We start from the raw sequence: 19,715 nt of genomic DNA, 5'->3' as shown, positions 1-19,715 counted from the left end.
GAGCTGGGCTGGGAGTCTGTGCTTTCAGTGCAGGGAGGGGAGTTTCTGCCAACCGTTATGATATAGTGATAGCTCTCAGATGATACTGGGTCATCATTACCAGGGGCAGTCTTCATCTCTGTCCCAGTGCTGGGCATGGTGTCTGACACTGAGAGGGCGCGCAGGAAATGATTAAGTTTAAGGGTTGGCCTTCCCTATCAGTGGTTCTCGACCTTCTGGCCCTTTAAATACAGTTCCTCATGTTGTGACCCAACCATAAAATTATTTTCGTTGTTACTTCATAACTGTAATGTTGCTGTTATGAATCGTAATGTAAATATCTGATATGCAGGATGGTCTTAGACGACCCCTGTGAAAGGATCGCTCGACCGCCAAAGGGGTCGCGACCCACGGGTTGAGAACCGCTGCCTTAATTGAAGGCACCCATCTCTCCCTGGAGCTACCAGTAGAGGGAGCCAGCATCTCACAAGTGAAAAGGGCTGGAGGAATTGTGGGGCACTGTCTGGCCTTTTGAGGCTGGCTTTTTTCAACTAATGGAGCCCCAATACATTAATGGCCACCACTACCTTCCCTGAGGATGACATCTCACACACACACACACACACACCCGCGCGCACACGCGTCCTACATCCCTGTACTCACCCTCCAAAGAGAAACTGAGTCAGTACCGCAGGCTGGGGCTGGGAGTGGGGCAGGTGTCAGGGAGTTAAGCAAGGCAGGATGAAGCGGCCTGCCTGGTCTGTAGTTAGGCCCAGCTAATTGCTCCCTCACCTCCCCACTTCTTCCTGAGACAGCCTGCCAAAGGGCCGGTTTCCCCTAAACTGGGAAGATGTAGTCACAGGGACAAAGATTTTCCAAAACCTGTTCGCAGGCCACCTTAGAACATGGTTTTGACCTCTTCCTCCTCTTGTTCCCTCCCCTGAAAGGACAGCCACATGGACTCCCAGCTGACCTGTCCTAACCTCTACCCCATGAATGCTTCCCCTCCGCACCTCCTTCTCCATTGGAACTTTCATGAGTTTAGGATCCCCCAGTTGTACAGCAGGCCCAGGGCGGGGTGGCACTGCTCAGGGAGAACCCGGCACGAGCCCAGGTCTGACTGAAGCTACACAAGGTCCAGGCTAGCTGTGCCTCGAACGTCACTTAGCCATCTCAAACCTGTTACTTTTTCTGCCAGAATGGGGCTAGTTCTTGGCTTTACTTCACTGTTGTTATGAGATAAAACAAGATAGTGTTTGTAAAATGGTTTGGGATCAGAATGGGAAGGTCTCTAACCTTCTTCTAAAACTGACCAGCACCGAAGCTGCTTGAGGACCGTCCCCCACACACCAACAGGGAAAGGGACCTGCGGCTTCTTGCTGGAGGTCTCTGCCTCCTTTTCCAACAAAAGGACCCAGATGCTGCGGGCTGGCAGCTCCATCTCAGGTTTCAGTGCAGGTTTATTTCAATTTTATATTTTATTCCAGGCAAGTGCTTATTACATGGATAGTATTCATGTCTCAATACCTAAAGTCTTGGAGCATGAACAGCCACTAGAATACAGTTCAATAGTAAAAATACAATATGTACAAAAGTAGGGTTTTTTGTAATTTTTTTTCCCACACAGCAGATGTATCCAAACACATAAAAATCTCTACAGTCTGGGGTCACTACGAGTTATATTTCAGGAAACAGAGACACAGTGACCGAGTCCTCACTGTAAACAAGGGCCACCTCTTTGGGGGATGGGGGTGGGATCCTGGGATGGGGGAGCAGCAGCTGTTCCTGGAGAGAGCAGGGGTTCTGGTGACCCCCGCCCCCGTTTCCCTCCAGGCATTCCCTGCCCTTCTTTGGCCCCCCCGCCCCCCAAGGAACCAACCTCCCCGTCTCCCCGAGGTAAAGATTCCCAGCCAGTGAGCCACTCTGAACATCAAAAAGTAAAACACGCATGAGAGGTAAGATGTGTGTGCGCACGTCCCCCAGGCTGGAATGGCTAGGGAGGGGAGGGGCAGGGCAGGCGGTCCCACGGGGTGAGGACAGATGTGGTCCTGATAGCTCTCAGAAGGGAGATGCCCAAAGGGCTGGGCGGCTGCCCTCTCGGGCACAGAGTCACAGCATTCACAAACAACAAGAACAGCAACACCCATCGTCACCAGTCTGGACATAGTCATTCGGCACTAGATTCAGAGCCCCCACTGCTGGGGACGGAGAGGGGCACGGGCAGCGGGCGGATGAGGTATCTGTGCAGGCCCGAGGGGCGACTGGCTGACACAAGTTTTAACTGGACCAGCCTCAGGATGTAGGGAGGTGAACGGAGCTGAGGAGAGGCGGTTCACCCATGGTTTGGACTCTTCCCTGGGCACCAGGCCTGCCCTTCTCCCTGTTCTTTCCATTGTAATCACATCGGGAGTGGAACTGGCTCCAGAGGACCCGGGTGGTGCTAGCGGCTGCAGGTGCAGGAAGGCAGCAAGCTTGTGAGGTGGGAGCGCTGCGTGGGCTGGGGGCGGAACGGGACTCTCCTGGAGGCCTCTAAGGCATCTGAAAGGCCTCCCCTTTCCCCACCCCCGGGAGAGACAGGAGAAAGTCCCCTGGGAGGTCTCCAGGACCAGGGAGGAACTGCAAGGGAGTTCTTAGGCATATAAATCCATTCAGGACCTCTGCGGGGGCCACTCCAGGGGATCCTGGGCCCCCACCTGTCAGTGCAAACTTCACACCTAGGGACACTCTCGTCCTCTCTCCACACTGAGAGGCCTGTGTCCAGGTGGGGAGCCGAGTGTGCCCGCGTGTGTAATGGTGTGTCTGACACAAGGCCACGTGTAATAAATACCTACGTAAAAAGAGACCCCGCCCAGCCGGAGTGGCTCAGTGGTTGAGCATCGACCTATGAACCAGGTCATGGTTCGATTCCCAGTCAGGGCACATGCCTGGGTTGGGGCTCAATCCCCAGTGGGGGGCATGCAGGAGGCAGCCAATCAATGATTCTCTCTCATCATCGATGTTTCTGTCTCTCCCTCCCTCTCCAAAATCAATAAAAAATATATTAAAAAAATTAAAAAAGTCTTAGTCTGCCAAGGCGGAGGCAGGGAAAACAGCATCCCCTACACACCAGCTCCCCTCACTCCTCTCCACCCCAAGCTCAGCCCTGCCCTTGGCCCAACTAAGGGCCTTTCCTCAGAGGAAGGCAGAGTGGCACACAGAAGCCGCCACCAGGGTTCACTCAGTAACGCCCACTGGAGAAAGGGCTGGGAGCCTAGAGGAACCCCTGCCTCAACAGTGTGGCTTCAGGCTCCTGGAACCCAGACCAGATGGTGGTCCATGTCTCCCAGGTGGCACCCAGGTACCCATCCGCAAGGGAGTGCAGAGCACTAAGCAGAGGCCAGTGAACCGGGGGAGTGACAGCCTTCTGGAAGCCAAAAGCCACGGCCAGGGATGGGAACGGAGGTCCAGAGCAGCTCTCAGTCCAGACCCAGGCCGGGGATGGTGGGGACGATGGGACAGCCAAGCCCCTCCTTCCCCACCCCACCCTCAGCCTGCCCTCTTGAGGTCAGGAGCCCAGTAGTAAGGGGTGAAAGGCTCAGAAACTTGGCAACAGCTTGGGTTTGGTTTACTGTTGGTAGAAAATCCTAACTAGTTTCTGCTGTAAGCAATCACAGTGACTGCAACTGGGTTGGCGCGCCCCAGGCTGGGGCGCCCACCTGTCTGCGTAGGACTCCAGACCGGCCACTTCCTAGGACTTCTCACCTGCACTCAGAATGGGGCCCAGAGCGCCCCCAACTTTCTGAGCCAAGTTGCTTCAGTTCAGTTCCTCCTCCTTCCCCTCCATAGGCCTGGGAAGAGAGGCTGAGGCTCAGGAGGGAGGGCCCAGCTCCTCAGCCACATGACCAGACAGAGCAATAGCAGCAGCAGCACAGGAAGGCAGCAGGGGAGGGAGAAGGCAGAGAACATGACATCCACATCAAACTGTTTCAGGGGACAGGATGGGGAGGCAGGAACAGCACCAGGCTGAATCGGCAGCACGTCCACCAGAGCGTCTCTCATCACTTTACCAAGTCCTAGTGCAGTGAACTAACCCCCTGCCCTGTGCCCAGCTCCCTCCCCTGGCTCAGAGTCTCTGCACCCCCTTCCCCTAGGAGGCCTGGGGGTGGGTGTGGGTGGGGTGGGCCTGGGCCGGACTGGAATGTGTGGAGCTGGTGGGAGAGTGTGGGGACAGGTTCCCCTTCTTGCCCCCACTGGGGGCCTCTGAGTGGCCTCATCCTCAAGCCAGCTTGAGTGTGCTGACCGGGAAGGAGGGCATGGTGACCATGGTCACAGGGTTGAGCACTGTCTGGCCCACCAGCTGGGGGTGGTGCACCACCTGAGCCCCCACGGCTGGCTTTGCCATGACGGTGGTGGGGGGCCCCAGCCCAGCTGTGCCATTCACTTGCTGGTGCGAGAGGGTGTGGGCAATGTGGCTCACCGCCACGGGCTGGCTCACTGCCACAGGCTGTGGGTACAGGGGAAGCTGGGAGCCAAGGTGGGCCACGTGGTTAAGGGTGGCAGGGTGCACTGTGATGTGGCCAATAGGGGGTGTGGCAGGTGCCAGCTGCACAGCAGGGCTGGGGGCTGAGGGGGCAATGTGGGCGATGTGCTTGCCGCCTGGCCCCTGGAGAACGTGGTTCACAGTCTGGATGACTGAGGCGTGGGTGGTGGCTGTGTGGGCGATGACTGTGGAGCCTCCCCCAGATGCAGCCATCAAATGGGCTGGAGCTGGTACCAGCGTCTGGGCAGGGGCAGCTGGTGGGGGAGGAGGAGCCGGCAGAGGTGTCTTCTGCTGTGGTGGCGGCTGCTGCCCAGGCAGATGGGCCGGAGACAGGGCCACAGGCTGGGGGTGGGGGTGCGGGTGGGGGGGCAGAGGCACAGGGGCGGTGCTGGGCGGCGGCTTCGGCAGCTCCGGGTGGGGGCGCTGGCTCTGCTTGGGTAGGCCCAGGCCGGCCTGGTCCTCCTCCATATCCTCATCTATGTTGTCCTCGCCCTCTGTGGGGACACCAGGACAAGGATAGGTCAGAGGGCTTGGAAACACAAGGCTGGAGAAACAGATGCCCCTGGGGCCTGGGGACATCATGGGGCTGGGATGGGAGGGCATCTTTTCCAGCAGGCAAACGCCTGGCCAGGAAGCCTGACGTTTGAGAGGTGGGGCTCACCAGAGGCAGTAGAGGTGGAAGCCTGGTCGTCCTCGGGCTGGCCTGTCTGTCGGAGCACACGGTCAATCTCTAGCACGTCCATCCACTGGCTCAGCTCATGTTTGAGCTCTGCTAACCGCTGCTGCGTGGCGATCTTCTCCCGCGCCAGCCGCTCCATCTCATGCTCATATTCCTTCTCCTTCCTCTTCAGGGACTGGAGAGCAGGGCAAGGAAAAGCAGGACACCCTGAGCAGCAACCTTGGGCCCACAGTACCGCAAACATCCCCCCACAGCCACCCTTGCTTCCAGATCACCTGGTCCACAGGGGCAGGTCTGCAGTGACTAGGGGGCTGATGGGGGCTGCTGGAGACCACACCTGCCTCCTGGGCCATCGCTCTGCCCAGTGAGGCCCAGTGTCCCAGGACTGTGGGCTCTCCGGCAGGTGTCATTAAGAGAAAGCACAGATCCAGGTCAGCGACTTCCCCTTCTCCACATCAACTCTGGTCTGAAGGGCTTCGCTGCCTCTAGCCCCATCCACCCTCCTGGCAGCACCTCCCTCCATTCTGCAAATGACAAAAGGTGTCACAGATTTCTCAGGTATTGCCCAAGGCCTATACATACCACCATTCATACCATTATGTCACCCACTGATGCCGGAAGCTACCCTCCTTGGAACCCATTCCCCATAGAACCCCAAATGGGTCAGCCCTTTTCTCCACCTCATCATTCACTAGTCTACTTCAGTGTTCTTAGAGGATGACCCACTAGGCTTTGTAAACCCCCACATTTCTTGTTCTGCCTCTATCTGGCCCCCAGCGGCTGCTGGCTCTGCACCTCCTCTCTGACCTCCTAGGTCACTCCCTGAGCCCCTGTTTGCACACTGCTCACAGCCCCTAGACTCCCCGGGCTGCTGAACCACCCTCAGCCCTGGAATGTGCTCCTCCTCTAACACCTGTACCTGACTGCAATGACCAATGAGAAGTGGCTCTCGGGGTGCTGCACAGCATCGCTGACTTGACTGAGCACCCCTGGAGAGGCTTCTGTCTTTCCCACAGGTTCCGGGTCACTCTCACCCGAGAAGCTGATGTCACCCACTTCGCTAAGAACACCCTTATGCAAGGTGCCAACTCTCCTTCAAGTTCTCCAGGGCCACAGGCGACCATCTGCCCCTTAGGCTGACCCCTCACATAGGGGCTGGATGCCCCGTCTCTCAGACTGTGGCACTGCTCCCTATCAGAAGGGTCTCCAGTTTCCCTTTGCATGAGGCTTCATAGCAGCTCCAAAATGCCAGCTCATGTCCTATTTCTTGGCTGCCTTCCACTCCAAGTCTCAGCCATCCTCCGTGACCTCCTGACTCTGAAACCATTAAACCAACCTCAGTTTCACAGGCCTCCCTGTTGCTGGCTTCTCCTCGGCCCACGCATGTCGTGACTGCTGGGTCACCCGGATGACAGACAGTCCTGCTCTGCTGCCTCCCGGGTCTCTTACCCGAACTGCCCTTGAGCTTCTAGCTTCCAGGCTTGCCAGTCACGGCCAGTGCAGAGCTCACTGGCTCTTCATGCACCAAACGCACCACGTGGTCTTGGTTTGCCTCTCCCAACCTTATGCATCCTGATGCTCACATGTGGCTCCTCCCTTCTCAGTCTTATCTGCTTGGGCTCCAAGACCACACTTGGGCCCCACCTCCTCCACGGCCCTCAATAGTACATCCTCCTGACAAACACCACATACCTGAGCATTTAATGAAACTGTCAGGGTACACTTAATCAGACAATGACTCACATCACAAAATATCTCATGTTTAGTTTTCCACCGCAGACACACTGTCCTGTCTGACCCTGTGAGAGAAGGCAAGGACTCTCTGTAGTTGGCGCATACCCCGGCTCCCCCGGTGGCAGGACAGAGCTGTGGACAGTGTCTCACTTGGCCCAGGGGAAGAATCTGAGGCTGGGAGTGTGTGAGCTCCCACCTCTATCCTGCCTCTGCCTTCATCTCAGGAGAAGCACAGTCACCATTAGATTTGAGTTTCTCGATTTCATTTCCTCAGGGCAGCCCCTCTTGACTGTTCACCTGCCCCTCTTGGGCACAGCAATGTCTTCAACTCTACACACCAACTAGGCCCAACTTCCCCACACTCCCTCCTACAGACCCTAATTCCTTACCGCACCAGTGAGATACCTCAAACCATTCGTGCCTGCAACACAAAGCCCAGATACAGCCATGCTTGGTAGCAGCCCGAAACCTGGTAGCTTTACACTTCCGTAGCCCGTCCCAGGCCACACAGCCCCCTCTATCTTCTTGGCTTTGAGATGAACCTGCTTCTCCCCATATTTCTGCCAGAAAGACCCCCTCCTCTTACCCACACCCACCTGTCTGGCTTCTCCCCCAAAGAGGCGACTGCTAGACATGACATCAGTTGAGGCCGCATAAATGACAGGGCCTGTGGTGAGTCAACCCTCACTCCAACCTGGCTGCTGCGGGCTGCAAGTGGCCATCCTGGACTCTGCCTGCTAGCACAGCGGTTCTCAACCTGTGGGTCGCGACCCCTTTGGTGGTTGAACGACCCTTTCACGGGGGTCGCCTAAGACCATCCTGCATATCAGATAGTTACATGACGATTCATAACAGTAGCAACATGACAGTTATGAAGTAGCAGCGAAAATAATTTTATGGTTGGGTCACAACATGAGGAACTGTATTTAAAGGGCCAGAAGGTTGAGAACCACTGTGCTAGCAGGAGAGGAAGACTTCCGGCGCAGGGAGAGAGAACATCAGGGGCCCACCCCTCCTTTTCTCACCCAGCCCAGTTCCCCACAGGCCTAGAAGCCCCTGAAAGTTTCCCCAGGGTATAACTTTAGTCTGCTTCATTTTAATATTTTTTAAATTGACTTCAGAGAGAGGGAGAGAGAGATAGAAACATCAATGATGAGAGAGAATAGATCAGCATCCTGCACACGCCCTACTGGGGATCGAGCCCACAACCCAGGCATGTGCTCCGACCGGGAATCCAAACCTGTGACCTCCTGGTTCACGGGTTGAGGCTCAACCACTGAGCAACACCAGCTGGACACACATTGCTTCATTTTCAACCCATTTCCTTTCTAAGACTACCTGGATGTGTGGTTTGGTGCCTGCCTACTCCTCCTCTTCCTGTCTCTGTCCACTTAACTGTCATTTTTCAAATGCTTTAGCACCTCCAAGCTACTCCGGGTCTGGCCGGGGACTAATCTTCCCACAGCTTCCTGCCTCACACACCACCGAAGCCCTCGGTGTACACGCCCTACCTACGTGGCCTCCCCGGTTTTCTCTTTCAGCTCCCATCGCGCGCCCGGCTGCCTCCCATCTCTGCATGGCAGTCCTCTTGCTGGAGAAACTTCGGCCTGTTGTGCTCTCTGACCTCTGCTTTGCTTAGGTCAGCCCGAGACCCTCAGGTCTCAAGTCAAATGCTCTGTCCTCAGCAACAACTCCCCACCCAGAACAAATCCTGCAGTCCTGTCCTTATTACGCCCTCCGGCACCGTCCTCTGGTTTATTTGTTTATAATCTAACACAAGACCCAACCCAGGAGGACAGAGACCCATACTTTTTTCTTTGCTCCCTGCTTTATCCTCAGAATCAGACACAGGACTGTCCGTAGTGCTTGAATGAATAAATAAAAGAGTGAAGTTGAGGGTTTAGACAGCCTTGTAAGTTTCTGCTTCCACTGTCAGCCAGGGGCCAAGTATCTCTATGGACACCCTGCACCCAACTTGCTTCCCATTCAGCCCAAGCAAATATCCCGATTTTGCTGGTTCCACTGAATCTCTACGATGTACTTTCAAACCCACACGTCATGCCAGCAAGACTGCCTTCCCTAAGTATGTGTCTATAAAGAGGAACATTCCCATTTCTCAATAATTGCTATTAATACTTATAGAAGGCCAATCCTCCTAACATTCCCATGACGGAGACACTTTTTTCCTATTTAGCGACACCAGAGTACAGGAGAAGAAGCTGGTATTCACACACACACACACACACAGCATTTGATCAGGAATGTGCTCCCACGCTACATGGCTGAAAGACCAGTAGCTTACATTCAAGCCCAAATTCTGCAAAAACATCCCAGAAACAAGCCTCCGGGGTACGGTGCTAAAACCACGGCCCGGCCGCTTCCCTCCCCCTCCCGAGCCCATCGGGACCAGGCGCCGCGCCCCGCCCCGCCAGGAGCACGCGCGCACCCACGCGGACCCGGCTTTGCTGTGTCACCCGGGGCCCGCACCCCACCTCCGCGCGCCCAGGAGCTCCGCCCCCACCCGGCCCGACCAATCCGCGGGCCCGGCCCCGCCCTTCCCGGGCGCTGGGAAGCGCGCCAGCCCCGCCCCCTCTGCCGGAGGGCGGGCGGAAGGGCGCGCGCTGGTGGGAGGCAGCCGGCTGGGAGCAGTCGAGAGGCAGTGCGTCCGCCCTTCAGCGAGTCAGGCAGCGGTTACCTCAGGGCTGTGACCCCGCGGCCGAGGCTGAGGGAGGGGGTGCTCCCCCGCTGGCTTCCAGCCCAGCCCTCAGGCTTCCCGAGCCCGCCGACAGGGAGACCCGCGGCGCCTCCGCCCCCGCCCCGCGCGGGCAGGCAGCCCTAGGCCCTCCCACTCCCCCCACGGCCGACTCCGACTCCGACTCCGTCTCCGCCGCAGCCGTGCGTGGCGGCCCGCCCCACCCCCACAGCCTCCTTCCCGGCACGCGAACCTACGGCCGGTTTCCAAGGAAACCGAAACTCGGGCCGTCATGGCAACAGTCTTATCTGACGGGCGCTCCCCCACCCCCCGTACTGAGGGCCAATGCCCGGAGGGAGGGGACACAGCCAGGAGGGCCGCCTGGAAAGGGCTTTTGAACAATCCAGACGAAAGGAAAGCGTCATTTTTAAGGATTCGGTGACACAGGGGCTGTCACCGCATTTCCCAAACCCCAGGTTGAACGGGTCGTGCACCTTCGTGCACTGTTGACCTTAATCCTTCTGGGGTGAAAACGGGGGCTTCACCGGCGCGCCGCCGAGGGGAAGGAGCCACGCCCAGGGGACCCCACCCACCCACCGGGCTCGGAGGGAACCCGGTTCCGCCCCGGCACTGCGGGCGGGCGGAGGCGCGGGCCGCCCCACGCCCTTCCCACCCCAGTGGCGGGCGGCGGAGCGGGGCGGGCGCGGGTGAGTCACCGGCTCGAAGCCCGGCAGCTGGCGGGGCTCCGCGGGGCTGTCCGGCGGGCCGCCCTCCCTGCGCAGGCGCGCGCCCTCCCGCCCCCTCCCGGGCGGGGAGCCCCGCTGACGTCACCGGCCATGTGCTCAGCGCCCGCGTGGAGGCGGGCGGAGCTGCGCGAGGGGCGGAGGCCGCGGGGGGAGGAGGAAGCTGGCGCGGCGCGGGGCACCGCCGGCCGCTCCCCGCAGGCTCCCGCGCGCTGTACCTGGATGTACCGCAGCGCCGTCCGCAGCACGCTCAGATTCGAGGTCTTCTTGTCGTCCACGTTGGGGATGTTGCGCTTCAGGGTCTCAAAGCATTCCTTCAGATGGGCCCTCCTGCGGAGCGGAGGGGGGCGCCCGTCAGCCCGTGCGAGGGGCGTGGGGGCGCCGGGGGGGGGGTGGGGGGCGCGAGGGGAGCTGGAGTCCAGGGGCAGAACCCGATCGCCCGTGCACACACCTGTTCTTCTCCAGTTTGTTGTGGACTTCTCTGGTTCCGATCCTGCAACCCAGACAGACCGGAGGCTCAGGGAGGAGGGCCCGATTAGGCGGCCTTCCTGCCCGACCCCTAAGCCAAACGCCACGGGCTTTTCCTCCGGACTCTCTCTCTCTCAAAGCAGCAGGGGGAGATGTGCACCCCGTGGAGGGCGCATGTGTGCCCATAATTCACAACCCCTTAACCCTCCATCCCGCCTGAGACACAAGGGCTCCTCCGACTCAAAGAGGGAGGGAGCCGACCCCAGCCCTCACCCAGGGGACCCATAACGCGACACTCCTTCCAAAGGCTACAAATACCATCAGCTCCGGCCTCGGACGGAACCGGAGAGCAGAGGGCAATGCTCATTCCCCTGCCAGAGGGCCGGCACAGCGAGGCTGTGTGAAACTCAGGAGGGCGCTTTTTGGTCGGCGAGGTCGGGAGGGCATGGCTCTGAAGGGCTAGCTTGGGAGGGTGCTTTCCCTGGCACACACAGCCCATGGGGGCGGGCAGTTCTCTCCATTCCGCCAGCCCCACCTCGGCCACACCTCACTTACCCCCCAGGCCTCTTCTTCTGTTCACCGGACTTGACTTCTTCCGTTGGTGCCAACTTCAGGGTCCCAAGAGCGGGCGGGGGTGGCTGCTGGGGGGCCAGCTGTGGCTGGACTCCCGGGTGGGGCGCTATGGTCAGGATGGGTGTGGGGAGGGGCTGCAGAGGCTTGGGGCTGCCGGTGGGCTTGGAGTCCGGCAGTAGGGGGGCAGGGGTGGGCATCTGTGGCCTGGTGGGCAGGGGAGCAGGATCCTTAATGCTGAGTCCAGGGGTGTTAACCAGGGTGGGCTGGCGAGGTGCCAGGGGCAGAGGCTGGGCGGCAGGGGGCAGTGGTGGGGGCGGGGGCAGGGGCTGAGGGGAGTTGGTCACTACTGGAATAGGAATGACAGTCAGTGGGGTGGGAGTGGCAAGTGCCGGTGGGGGTGCCGGTGGGGGTGCTGGTGGCGACAGAGGCAGGGGTGGTGCCTCGATGCGGGGTTCCTCCACAGGCAGGGCATGGGCCAGCCTGGCCAGGCTGCTGGCCTTCTGCTCCTGTTCCCGTTCCAGGCGAAGACGCTCCTGCTCCTCTACGCAGAGGGAACACAAGGATTGTCTCAGCGGGACCAACAGCCCTGGGCTCCAGCTTCACCTGTCCTTCAGCAGAGCATACCCCATCCCCTGACCTTGTGCCAGTCAGGGCCCAGTGACACCTCTGCTCAGCTTGAGATGCCACAAATATCCGTCCATACCCAGCTAGGCTCTGGGCTCAGTGCTGGTGGCACAGCAATGAGCAAATGAAACACCCAGTCCCTGCCTTTGGGGAGTCCAAGGCTGGAGGGTGGCGGAAGGGACAGGTAACGGGATGATAATCCCGGCCAGGAGAGCAGACAGGCCTTGGCGGAGTGGGAGGCGTCAGAGAGGATGCTGGAGGCTTAGCCACTTGAAGGTTGAAGGGTTAGGCAGTTGATGAGCAAGGGTCAGGAGCAAAGGTGATAGATGAGATGGGCAGAGGCCAGTCCATGACAGATCATAGCTTCTGGGCAAGACCTTCAACAGTATTTACCAACAGAAGGCAAGCAGTACCGCCCTGGCTGGTTTGGCTTAGTGGATAGAGCGTCGGCCTGCAGACTGAAGGGTCCTGGGTTCGATTCCAGTGAGGGCACATGCCCGGGTTGTGGGCTTGATCTCCAGTAGGGGGGTCGTCCAGGAGGCAGCCCATCAGTGATTCTCATCATAGATGTTTCTCTCTCTCCCTCTCCCTCTCTGAAAGCAATAATGTATATATATAAAAGAAGGCAAGGAGTACCTTCATTTCACAGATTGAGATAAATTAGCTCAGAGAGGCAAAGTGATTTGCTGAGGGTCCACAGCAAGTCACAGGTAAAATGGGTCGACCCAGCCAGATCTCTTCGACACAGGGTGGATGCCTGGCACCTACTGTGCCAACATATGCTCACTCGGTGTCTACACACACACTTGGGTCCTCACAAGAGCCCCCAACCACAGGTAGGGCAAGGGCATCACCTTCAGCTCACACATGAGGAAATAGGCTCAGGACTCGGGACTCTTAGGCTATGTCCCAAAGCCTCTGGTTCCCTCAGGGACCCTACAAAACATAATTGGTCCTTCTCTGTCCTTCGTCTTGCTGAAACTCATTTCCCTCAAATGCCACCCACTTCCCCCAGCAGCATAAACTAGAAAGGTACAAGGCAGGCAGAAAGGAAAGCCGTGGCCTTTTTAATGGAGGTTGAACAAGGCAACGAGTTCAGGCAACATTGCACCATCGTCCAGCACCTCTGCTGAAAGAAAGCCTTGCAGGAAAGGCTTTAGCAGCTGGCTGGGAACAGGGTTAAGGGGAGCGGCCCCTCCTGCTCCAAAGGCCCCACTCTACCGCCACCCTGCCCCATTTAGGGGCCCCTGGCTACAGAGCTGGGCCAGGGCCCTGGGGAGCGGCTGCAGCCCCCAGGCCAGGGAGCAGGCTGGTCAACCTGCCCTCCCTCCTGCCCCGATTCACCACAATGCAGACTAACCCAGCTGACAGCATGGACACGCCCCAAACAGGCCACCCCACAAGGGGTGGGGCTGAGGGCTGAGGTTGGCAAACCACCTCCCTCAGCAGGAGGGCATCAACCCCCACTTGTCTGTCAGGCTCCGGGGCCCCAGAAAACCTTAGCGCTCAGGGCCCTTTAGCCAATCAACAACTTGAGTGAGCCAGAGCCTGCTCTGAGCCCCTCCCCGCCACAAAGAGGCAAAGGAGGAAGTAGAGGGGGATGTGCTCTGAGAGGGGAAGCAGTCAGTGGTTTCCCAGCAGCCAGAGCTCAGGAGCTGGACAGGTCAGCACCGGCCTCTTCCGCGTCTGTCTCCCCTGCCCTTCAGGAAGGGGAGCTGCCGGGCCAGAGCAGGCCCACTCCAACTGGGGGAGGCCTTGCTCTCCCAGGCCTTTCCAGCCAGCACTGACTTACGGTACAGCCCCAAAGAAAACCAGCTCTCTGCTCCAGCTTCCCACAGGAACACACTGGGAAAGAAGCCTGCTGAGTTCCAGTTATGGAGCCCTTCTCAGGCCCAGCCTGGGACATCCCTAGTCCACTTCTCTGTACCCATCTTCACCTCTCCCCTCCCCACACTCAAGACAAGAGCCTGGCACTCAGAGCCCAACACAGTCCCCACCTCCATTCCTTTGAACCAGGACCCAGATTTTCATTGGCCTTGGGTTAGTATCACACTCTCCCATATTTAGGGGGAGACAGGGCCCCAATCCCAAGGATAGGTGCTCTGGGACCTCAGACTGAAGGCAAACCTCATATTCCCCATTTTTAAAAGCAACTCCAAAGTTCACCCAGGAGATGGCAACCTCCTCACCTACCCTTCTCTTCAAAAGCCAGGCAGGTTCGCCTCACAGGTGCCAGAAAGGACCCACGTGAAAGGCCAAACTCTATCACACCTGGATCAGCATGAAAAACCTTAACTGGTGGTAAAGAACAGGGGACAGCCCAGGCCAGACCCAGCCCACCAAAGCGTCCTGCCTCCTCCCCACCACCTCTGACTCAATCCCAGCCCAGCAGCTACCCTCTCCCAGTGCACTGTGGCGGGGAAGACAGTATAGGGGAAGCAAGCTGGCAGTCCCTGGGGGCCTCCCTAGGAGCATATAGGTTGAGGCTCTTTAAAATAATGCTCTGCTGCACCCATGAGTGCACTGATTTCTCACTCCCACATACTCTGGTAACTGCCCTGGGCTCTTTCCAGAGGCTGTACCCCACCGCACCCCACCCCAGGGAATTTAGCATGACCTCCCTGGGGTGATCCCCAGGGCCATGGAGTGTACCAGCATTATGCTCCCTTCAGCTATCCCCAGTGACTGTGACCCAGGTGCTCAGCTGGCACAGGGCTGGAGCTTGAGACATCCACACCTGGTGACCCCAAATGTGCGGGGTCATTCTCCCCTCCTGCATGCTAACAGTGAGCTTGGCACATAAGGCAGGCCCAGGGTGCAGCTAGGTCAGAAGCCTTGGACACTTGGCCAGCTTCCTCCAATCGAGGTAGAAAAGGGTCCCCCAGTGCAGCCATCTCCATGAATGCTGGGAAATGGCCAAGCCCTCTTGCTAACCACCACGATGGCCTTGCCCTTCCCGCTCCTCTCTCTCACACACACAGGCACACACGTCCTCAGGTCCATCATGTAAGCAGTCTGGCTGCTCTAGGTCAGAAAATGGCCCTTGAGGTTAAATGGGGGCATGCATAAGAGGCTCCCTGTTCAGAGCTGCTCATCATGTACATATCCTGGGATAGCAGTGTTGATCAGAAGGTTCATGCACCACCCCCTCCTGTCCCATTCTTCCCATTCCCAGTCTGAGGTCAGGCCATCAAGGAGAAAATGAACACTGGAGAGTAAATTGCCGTGGCCTGATCTAGCCATCTGTACATGAGGTTTTGGTGTAGATTTGGCTTTCCGGCATCCACCCATCCACTAAGAACCTGCCCCACCAACAAGCTGTGACTGGGCAGCTGAACTAGGCTTCAACTCACCTCCAGCTCTCACCATGTGGGGGAGAGGGCAGGGCTCTGCAACTTCTTAGGAGAGAACCATTCCCAGGTTCCTTCACAGAGTTGCACACATCCTCCCTGTCCTTACTGGTCAGCTGTGGATTTACTTATTTTGGAAAGGGTGGACAGACAATAGTGGGGGTCTTCTCCCTTTTCCCATATGACCAACTAGCCTGCAGGTAAAGTAAAGATGAAGTGAGTGTTTCCCTGAGACAAGGTCAGGGTCAATCCCGTTCACCTCTAGCACAGTGCCTGGTACACAATGGGGACACAATAGGTATTCTTGAACTGCATTGTATTGATGGTGGCAGCAGGCGACTCAGTCTCTCCAAATCTTGTGCAAGCTCCTCCCCCTGCTTCTAGGCACGCAGTTCTTGGTCACCACCAACACGATCCACCGCCTGACCCTACTCTGGACCCCAAAGAAAAGGGGGAGGGGCGTTTGGGTTGATGTCCTGGCCCATCCGTTCTGAAAAACCCAAGCATCTCAGTCTCACATATCTCGAGTGACTTTTGACCTTGAGAGACCGGTGGAGCCAACTAGGCCATCCGACCCGCCGCTCCCGGTCCCTGGGTGGCTGCGACTCCCCCCGCTGGCCGCAGCATTGGCGGCGCGGCAGCAGGCGCGCGCGCACGCACACACACGCGCACACACAACACACACTACTACCTCCTGCATGACTCATCATTGAAGCAACAATAGGCAGAGAGAAAGGAAAGGAGGGCGAAGCGAAATCTCCACCACCACCAACCCGCCTGAAGGGCTGGGAGGGGGAAGCTTAAGGAGGGCAGGAGTCCCCCGCTGCTGCACACACACCCCGACTGCTGAGGATGAGGCCCTAGGAGCGGCACGGAAAACGGAGGTCTTTCCCCAGCCCCCTTTTCTGCAGCGCCCTGAAGCTAGGGGCCGTCAGCAAGGGCGAGTGGGGATGGGGGGCATCTGAAATCTTCGTCTCTCTCCCCTGGCCAGGAAGCGCCAAAGTTTGCCCCTTCTTCGCCCGGCTCATTCCACAATGTGACCGGGGATGGTGCCAGGAGATCCCGGTGAGAACGTTTCGGGGTCAGTGGGAACGTGTGAGCTCTAAATATCCCGTTGCTCTGCAATTCTAAGGGTTTCCCTCGTCTCAAAAACAGGAGGTTGGGGCGAGAACCGACAGGTAAGCCCGGCTCCTCCTTCGCAGGCAAAAGGCTCTCCCCGAGAGAGATCAGCGCCCAGCGCCAGGGCCCAACCGGGCGCCAGGCCTCCGGCCAGCCCCGCCCAGACCCCGCCTCCGGTCGAGCGCGAGGCAGCGAGGAGGGGCCGGCCGCGCCGTCCCTAGCGGGAGTGTCCCCGGTGCACGTGGTCGGGGGCGGGGTCCGTCCACGTCACCAGCCGGTGTAACCAACGGGCTTGGTACGCAGACACACGCAGCATTCCAGCCGAAAGCGGCTATGGAACGCGCAGACACGCCACATTCCACACCGGCTAAAGTGGGGCGCAGAAAGGGGGGCCCGGGGGCTGCCCCCAGCGACCTGCGGGCCGTTTTTCCAACACCCAATCAGCCGGCTTTCACCCAAACCCCTGACGCTAGACCCAGCCCAAGCTCCGGGAGGCGGGGTCAGGCGGGGCTGGCCAGGATCATAAGACACGCGATGTCATTTCATTCTGCAAAGGCCGCCTCCGCCCCAGTGGCGCGTAGATCTGCCAGGAGTGCCCCCCACACCCGCCCCGTAGGGCCAGGGGAGCTGGGGAGTTGCTCCGCGTAGAGTAATTTCTACCCCACACTCCGTTACACACACGCCCACTCGTGTGCACTGTACACTCGCCCATGTACACGTCCGTTCATCTGCTCTCCTCCAGGCTCCCATCACACATCCCCCGTGCACACACGCACGCACACACAGGTCTGCCACCCCCACGCAACACCACTGCTCACCCCACCCCCGGCTCTCACATACTCAAAGCTACCGAGGGTGCCACTGACCCACGCGAAAGGAGCCCTACAAAAGGTGCACAAGGGGTGGCAGGCAGCTGGGGTGGCGCTCACAGGAGCCGGGTCCCTCGCTGCATGCTAATGAAGTCATTAATTAATTTCCCTGCCCACAACACTCCTCCCTCCCCGGGCGGCGGCTCTTGCGCCGAGCCTTGCACTGCTGGCTTCGCGGGCCGCCCGGGAGAGGGTCTTCTTGTCCGTGGTTTCGGCGTGGGTTCGGGGGCCCGGGTCGCTCGCCTCCCCTTCCCGGGTGCCCCAGGGGCCCAGCCCCGCCGCTCACCACGTGCTCTCTGTTGTTGCTGCGCTTGCCATTCCAGGAAGCGGGCCGCCTCCAGTAGCGTCTCTATGCTCATCGCGCTGAGAGCTGCCGGGGGCGCGCCGGGGCCGAGACTGCGGCCCGCGAGCCAGGCACAGGACAGGCTGGCGGGCAGGCAGGAGGGAGGGATCACCTCCGGGGGGCGACAGGGCTGGGCGGCGCAGCGCACTCCTCAGGCAAGAACGGGGGAGCACGGGCAGGAAAATCAATGTCTCCCAAAATATTTGCAAAATATAATTTGCAAATTTAAAATAATTTGATGCAAAGAAAAAAAGAGGCGGCACTGCCTTCTTCCTTCCCCTCCCTCTCTTCCTTCCTTCTATTGCCTCCCGCCCCGCGGCCCCCGGGAGTCCCGCCGACAAGAAAAGGCTTTGCAACAAGATGGCGAGGAGGCACCGACACACACAACAAGGGAAGGAGCCGCGCTACCCCCGGCCGCCGCCCCCGCTACTACACCGGGGCCGCAGCCAAAGCCCGGACCGGAGCCCCCACCCGCAGGGCCGCGGCGCCTCACGGAGGGAGGGGCGGGGTCGGGAGCAGCTGTCTCCACCCACTTACGGCGCTAGCACACGTGGCCTGGGTGGGGGTGGAAGCTCGCGCCGGGTTCGCGCCCTTCATTTCCGCTTTCCAGCCTCGCCCCGCCCCGATTGTATGCCACAAGTTGAACAAGGGTGTGTTTGGATCATTCACAACGAAATTTGTCCTGCTGGAGGGAAGGTGGAAAATTCATCACTTAAGAAGCTCAAATAAGGACATTTTAGGTCAGGGAAACATTAGGATGGTAGACACCGGCCTGATCTTTGGGTCTCCGCTCCCTACCCACACGTGACCTAATTCCTGCAACCACCCGGCTGTCGCAATTGCCCCGGGATCCGCCCCTGGGCGGAGCTGACAGCCGGAGGCTGCCAGAGAACTTGGAAGGAGCGGAGTGACGATCCGATTCCGCGTTTTGTCTCCATTCCTCCCCCCGCAGTGCGTTAGCATTCTATTAGGCGACGTCATCGGGCCACGGGCCAATGGGCGGGCAGGACAACACGGCATGGAGCAGCTCCACATGGACACCCCGCACCGCCGGCCTTCCGTTTAAAGGGCCAGTGTTTAGCCGGGTCACTTTCGCGGGTGCGGATGGGGCCACTGTGTGAATGGGAGATGGAACGTTGGAGTGAAATTCCGCAGTTGTGCCCTGAGGCTTAGCCTTGACTTTTCACTAGCCTTCCTTTAAAACAAAGTATCTCCCTTTCCTTCCCCTAAACTCTGTCCACTGGTCTCTGATGTGGGTGGAGGCTCAAACTGTGCCACCCCAAAAGCCACCCATTACTCTGGGACCCGGGCGGGGCGATTATGGCGAGGCATCACCAGCCCGGACCAAGGGGGCGTGGCCCAAATCGGGAACAACAACGTGGAGGGCGGAAGCCCGGCCCTCCTGGCGGCTGGGCAGAGACCGCGGGCGGGGCTCGGGGGCGGGGCCTCTTGGCCCGGCCTCAACCGGGGTCGCCCAGAGGGCTGGCCTTCCCCCCACCCCCTTACCTCCCCACCTTGGCGGGCACCCTTCTTACCGGTGTTTCCTGCGCTAGTGTTTGGGGATGCATTCAGAAAGTTATAACTTTGAGGTCAGCTTGCCCAAATCCTCATCTTGCAGGTAAGGAAACAGGCCCAGAAACTAGAAAGGACTCAGTATTCCAGTTGTTCCGTAGGGAGGAGCATTTATTCCTGACCCAAGATGACTCCTTTGAAGGCAGTTCTAGGGCAGGGTCCCCAATTAGAAGAAAAGTCCTGGAAGAATATAAAATTGCTCCCATGGGAAGGAGTTTGACCATTTAATATGTGATTAGAACCACAAAGATCTTTACCTGAAACCCTGCTGTTCAGCTTTGGAGGAAGTTGCAGAAACCCAGGTAGTTTGTAGTCACAAGCACAGGCCTGCTGAAGGCATATTTGGGGCACCCTGGTGCACATTCAGCTCTGTTGTCCCAATGCCAGCAGGCCTGGGGCCCTCTCAGTCCTGGCCACAGATTTATTTCTTTGCCAACCAGCGCAGTGGGAC

General features: G+C 58.8%; 2 protein-coding genes across 9 annotated transcripts in view; one reads left to right on the top strand and one right to left on the bottom strand.

Moving 5' to 3' along the window:
- Positions 1 to 8,802, top strand: part of SGSM2 (small G protein signaling modulator 2) — a 44,976-nt gene extending 36,174 nt beyond the window's left edge. For 3 of the 7 annotated variants that reach the window (XM_059669142.1, XM_059669136.1, XM_059669140.1), the window contains one exon: positions 5,350 to 8,801. In XM_059669142.1, the coding sequence (XP_059525125.1) occupies positions 5,350 to 5,480 (131 nt within the window). In that variant the 3' untranslated portion in view covers positions 5,481 to 8,801. Of the gene's footprint in view, positions 1 to 5,349 lie in introns of all 7 variants that reach the window. The other 4 variants (XM_059669144.1, XM_059669141.1, XM_059669143.1 and 1 more) reach the window with 2 other exon arrangements.
- Positions 1,422 to 18,185, bottom strand: MNT (MAX network transcriptional repressor). Of its 2 annotated transcripts, XM_059669150.1 has the most exons (7): positions 17,636 to 18,185; positions 15,365 to 15,555; positions 11,370 to 11,928; positions 10,798 to 10,839; positions 10,565 to 10,676; positions 5,160 to 5,352; positions 1,422 to 4,992 (listed from the first exon to the last, which is right to left on the bottom strand). In XM_059669150.1, exons 2-7 carry the CDS (start codon positions 15,378 to 15,380, stop codon positions 4,235 to 4,237), a joined length of 1,680 nt encoding a protein of 559 aa, XP_059525133.1. In that variant the 5' UTR covers positions 15,381 to 15,555; positions 17,636 to 18,185; the 3' UTR covers positions 1,422 to 4,234. The 2 variants fall into 2 exon arrangements, with proteins under 2 accessions (XP_059525133.1, XP_059525132.1); XM_059669149.1 differs by lacking the exon at positions 15,365 to 15,555 and having other exon boundaries at positions 17,636 to 18,184.
- Positions 18,186 to 19,715: the final 1,530 nt, after the last annotated feature.

Source organism: Myotis daubentonii, chromosome 16 (genome assembly GCF_963259705.1).
Source record: "Myotis daubentonii chromosome 16, mMyoDau2.1, whole genome shotgun sequence".
NCBI classification, from domain to species: Eukaryota; Metazoa; Chordata; class Mammalia; order Chiroptera; family Vespertilionidae; genus Myotis; species Myotis daubentonii.
The sequence above is the reverse complement of the archived record's forward strand: the minus strand, read 5'-3'. Positions and strand labels throughout refer to the sequence as shown.

Excerpts from the sequence above, each read along its gene's own strand:
- MNT (XM_059669149.1), bottom strand. The coding sequence starts at position 17,708 with ATGAGCATAGAGACGCTACTGGAGGCGGCCCGCTTCCTGGAATGGCAA. Across the intron at positions 11,929-17,635 it reads GCAACAACAGAGAGCACGTG|AGGAGCAGGAGCGTCTTCGC; the intron begins GTGAGCGGCGGG and ends CCCTCTGCGTAG. Across the intron at positions 10,840-11,369 it reads CAGAAGAAGAGGCCTGGGGG|GATCGGAACCAGAGAAGTCC; the intron begins GTAAGTGAGGTG and ends TCTGGGTTGCAG.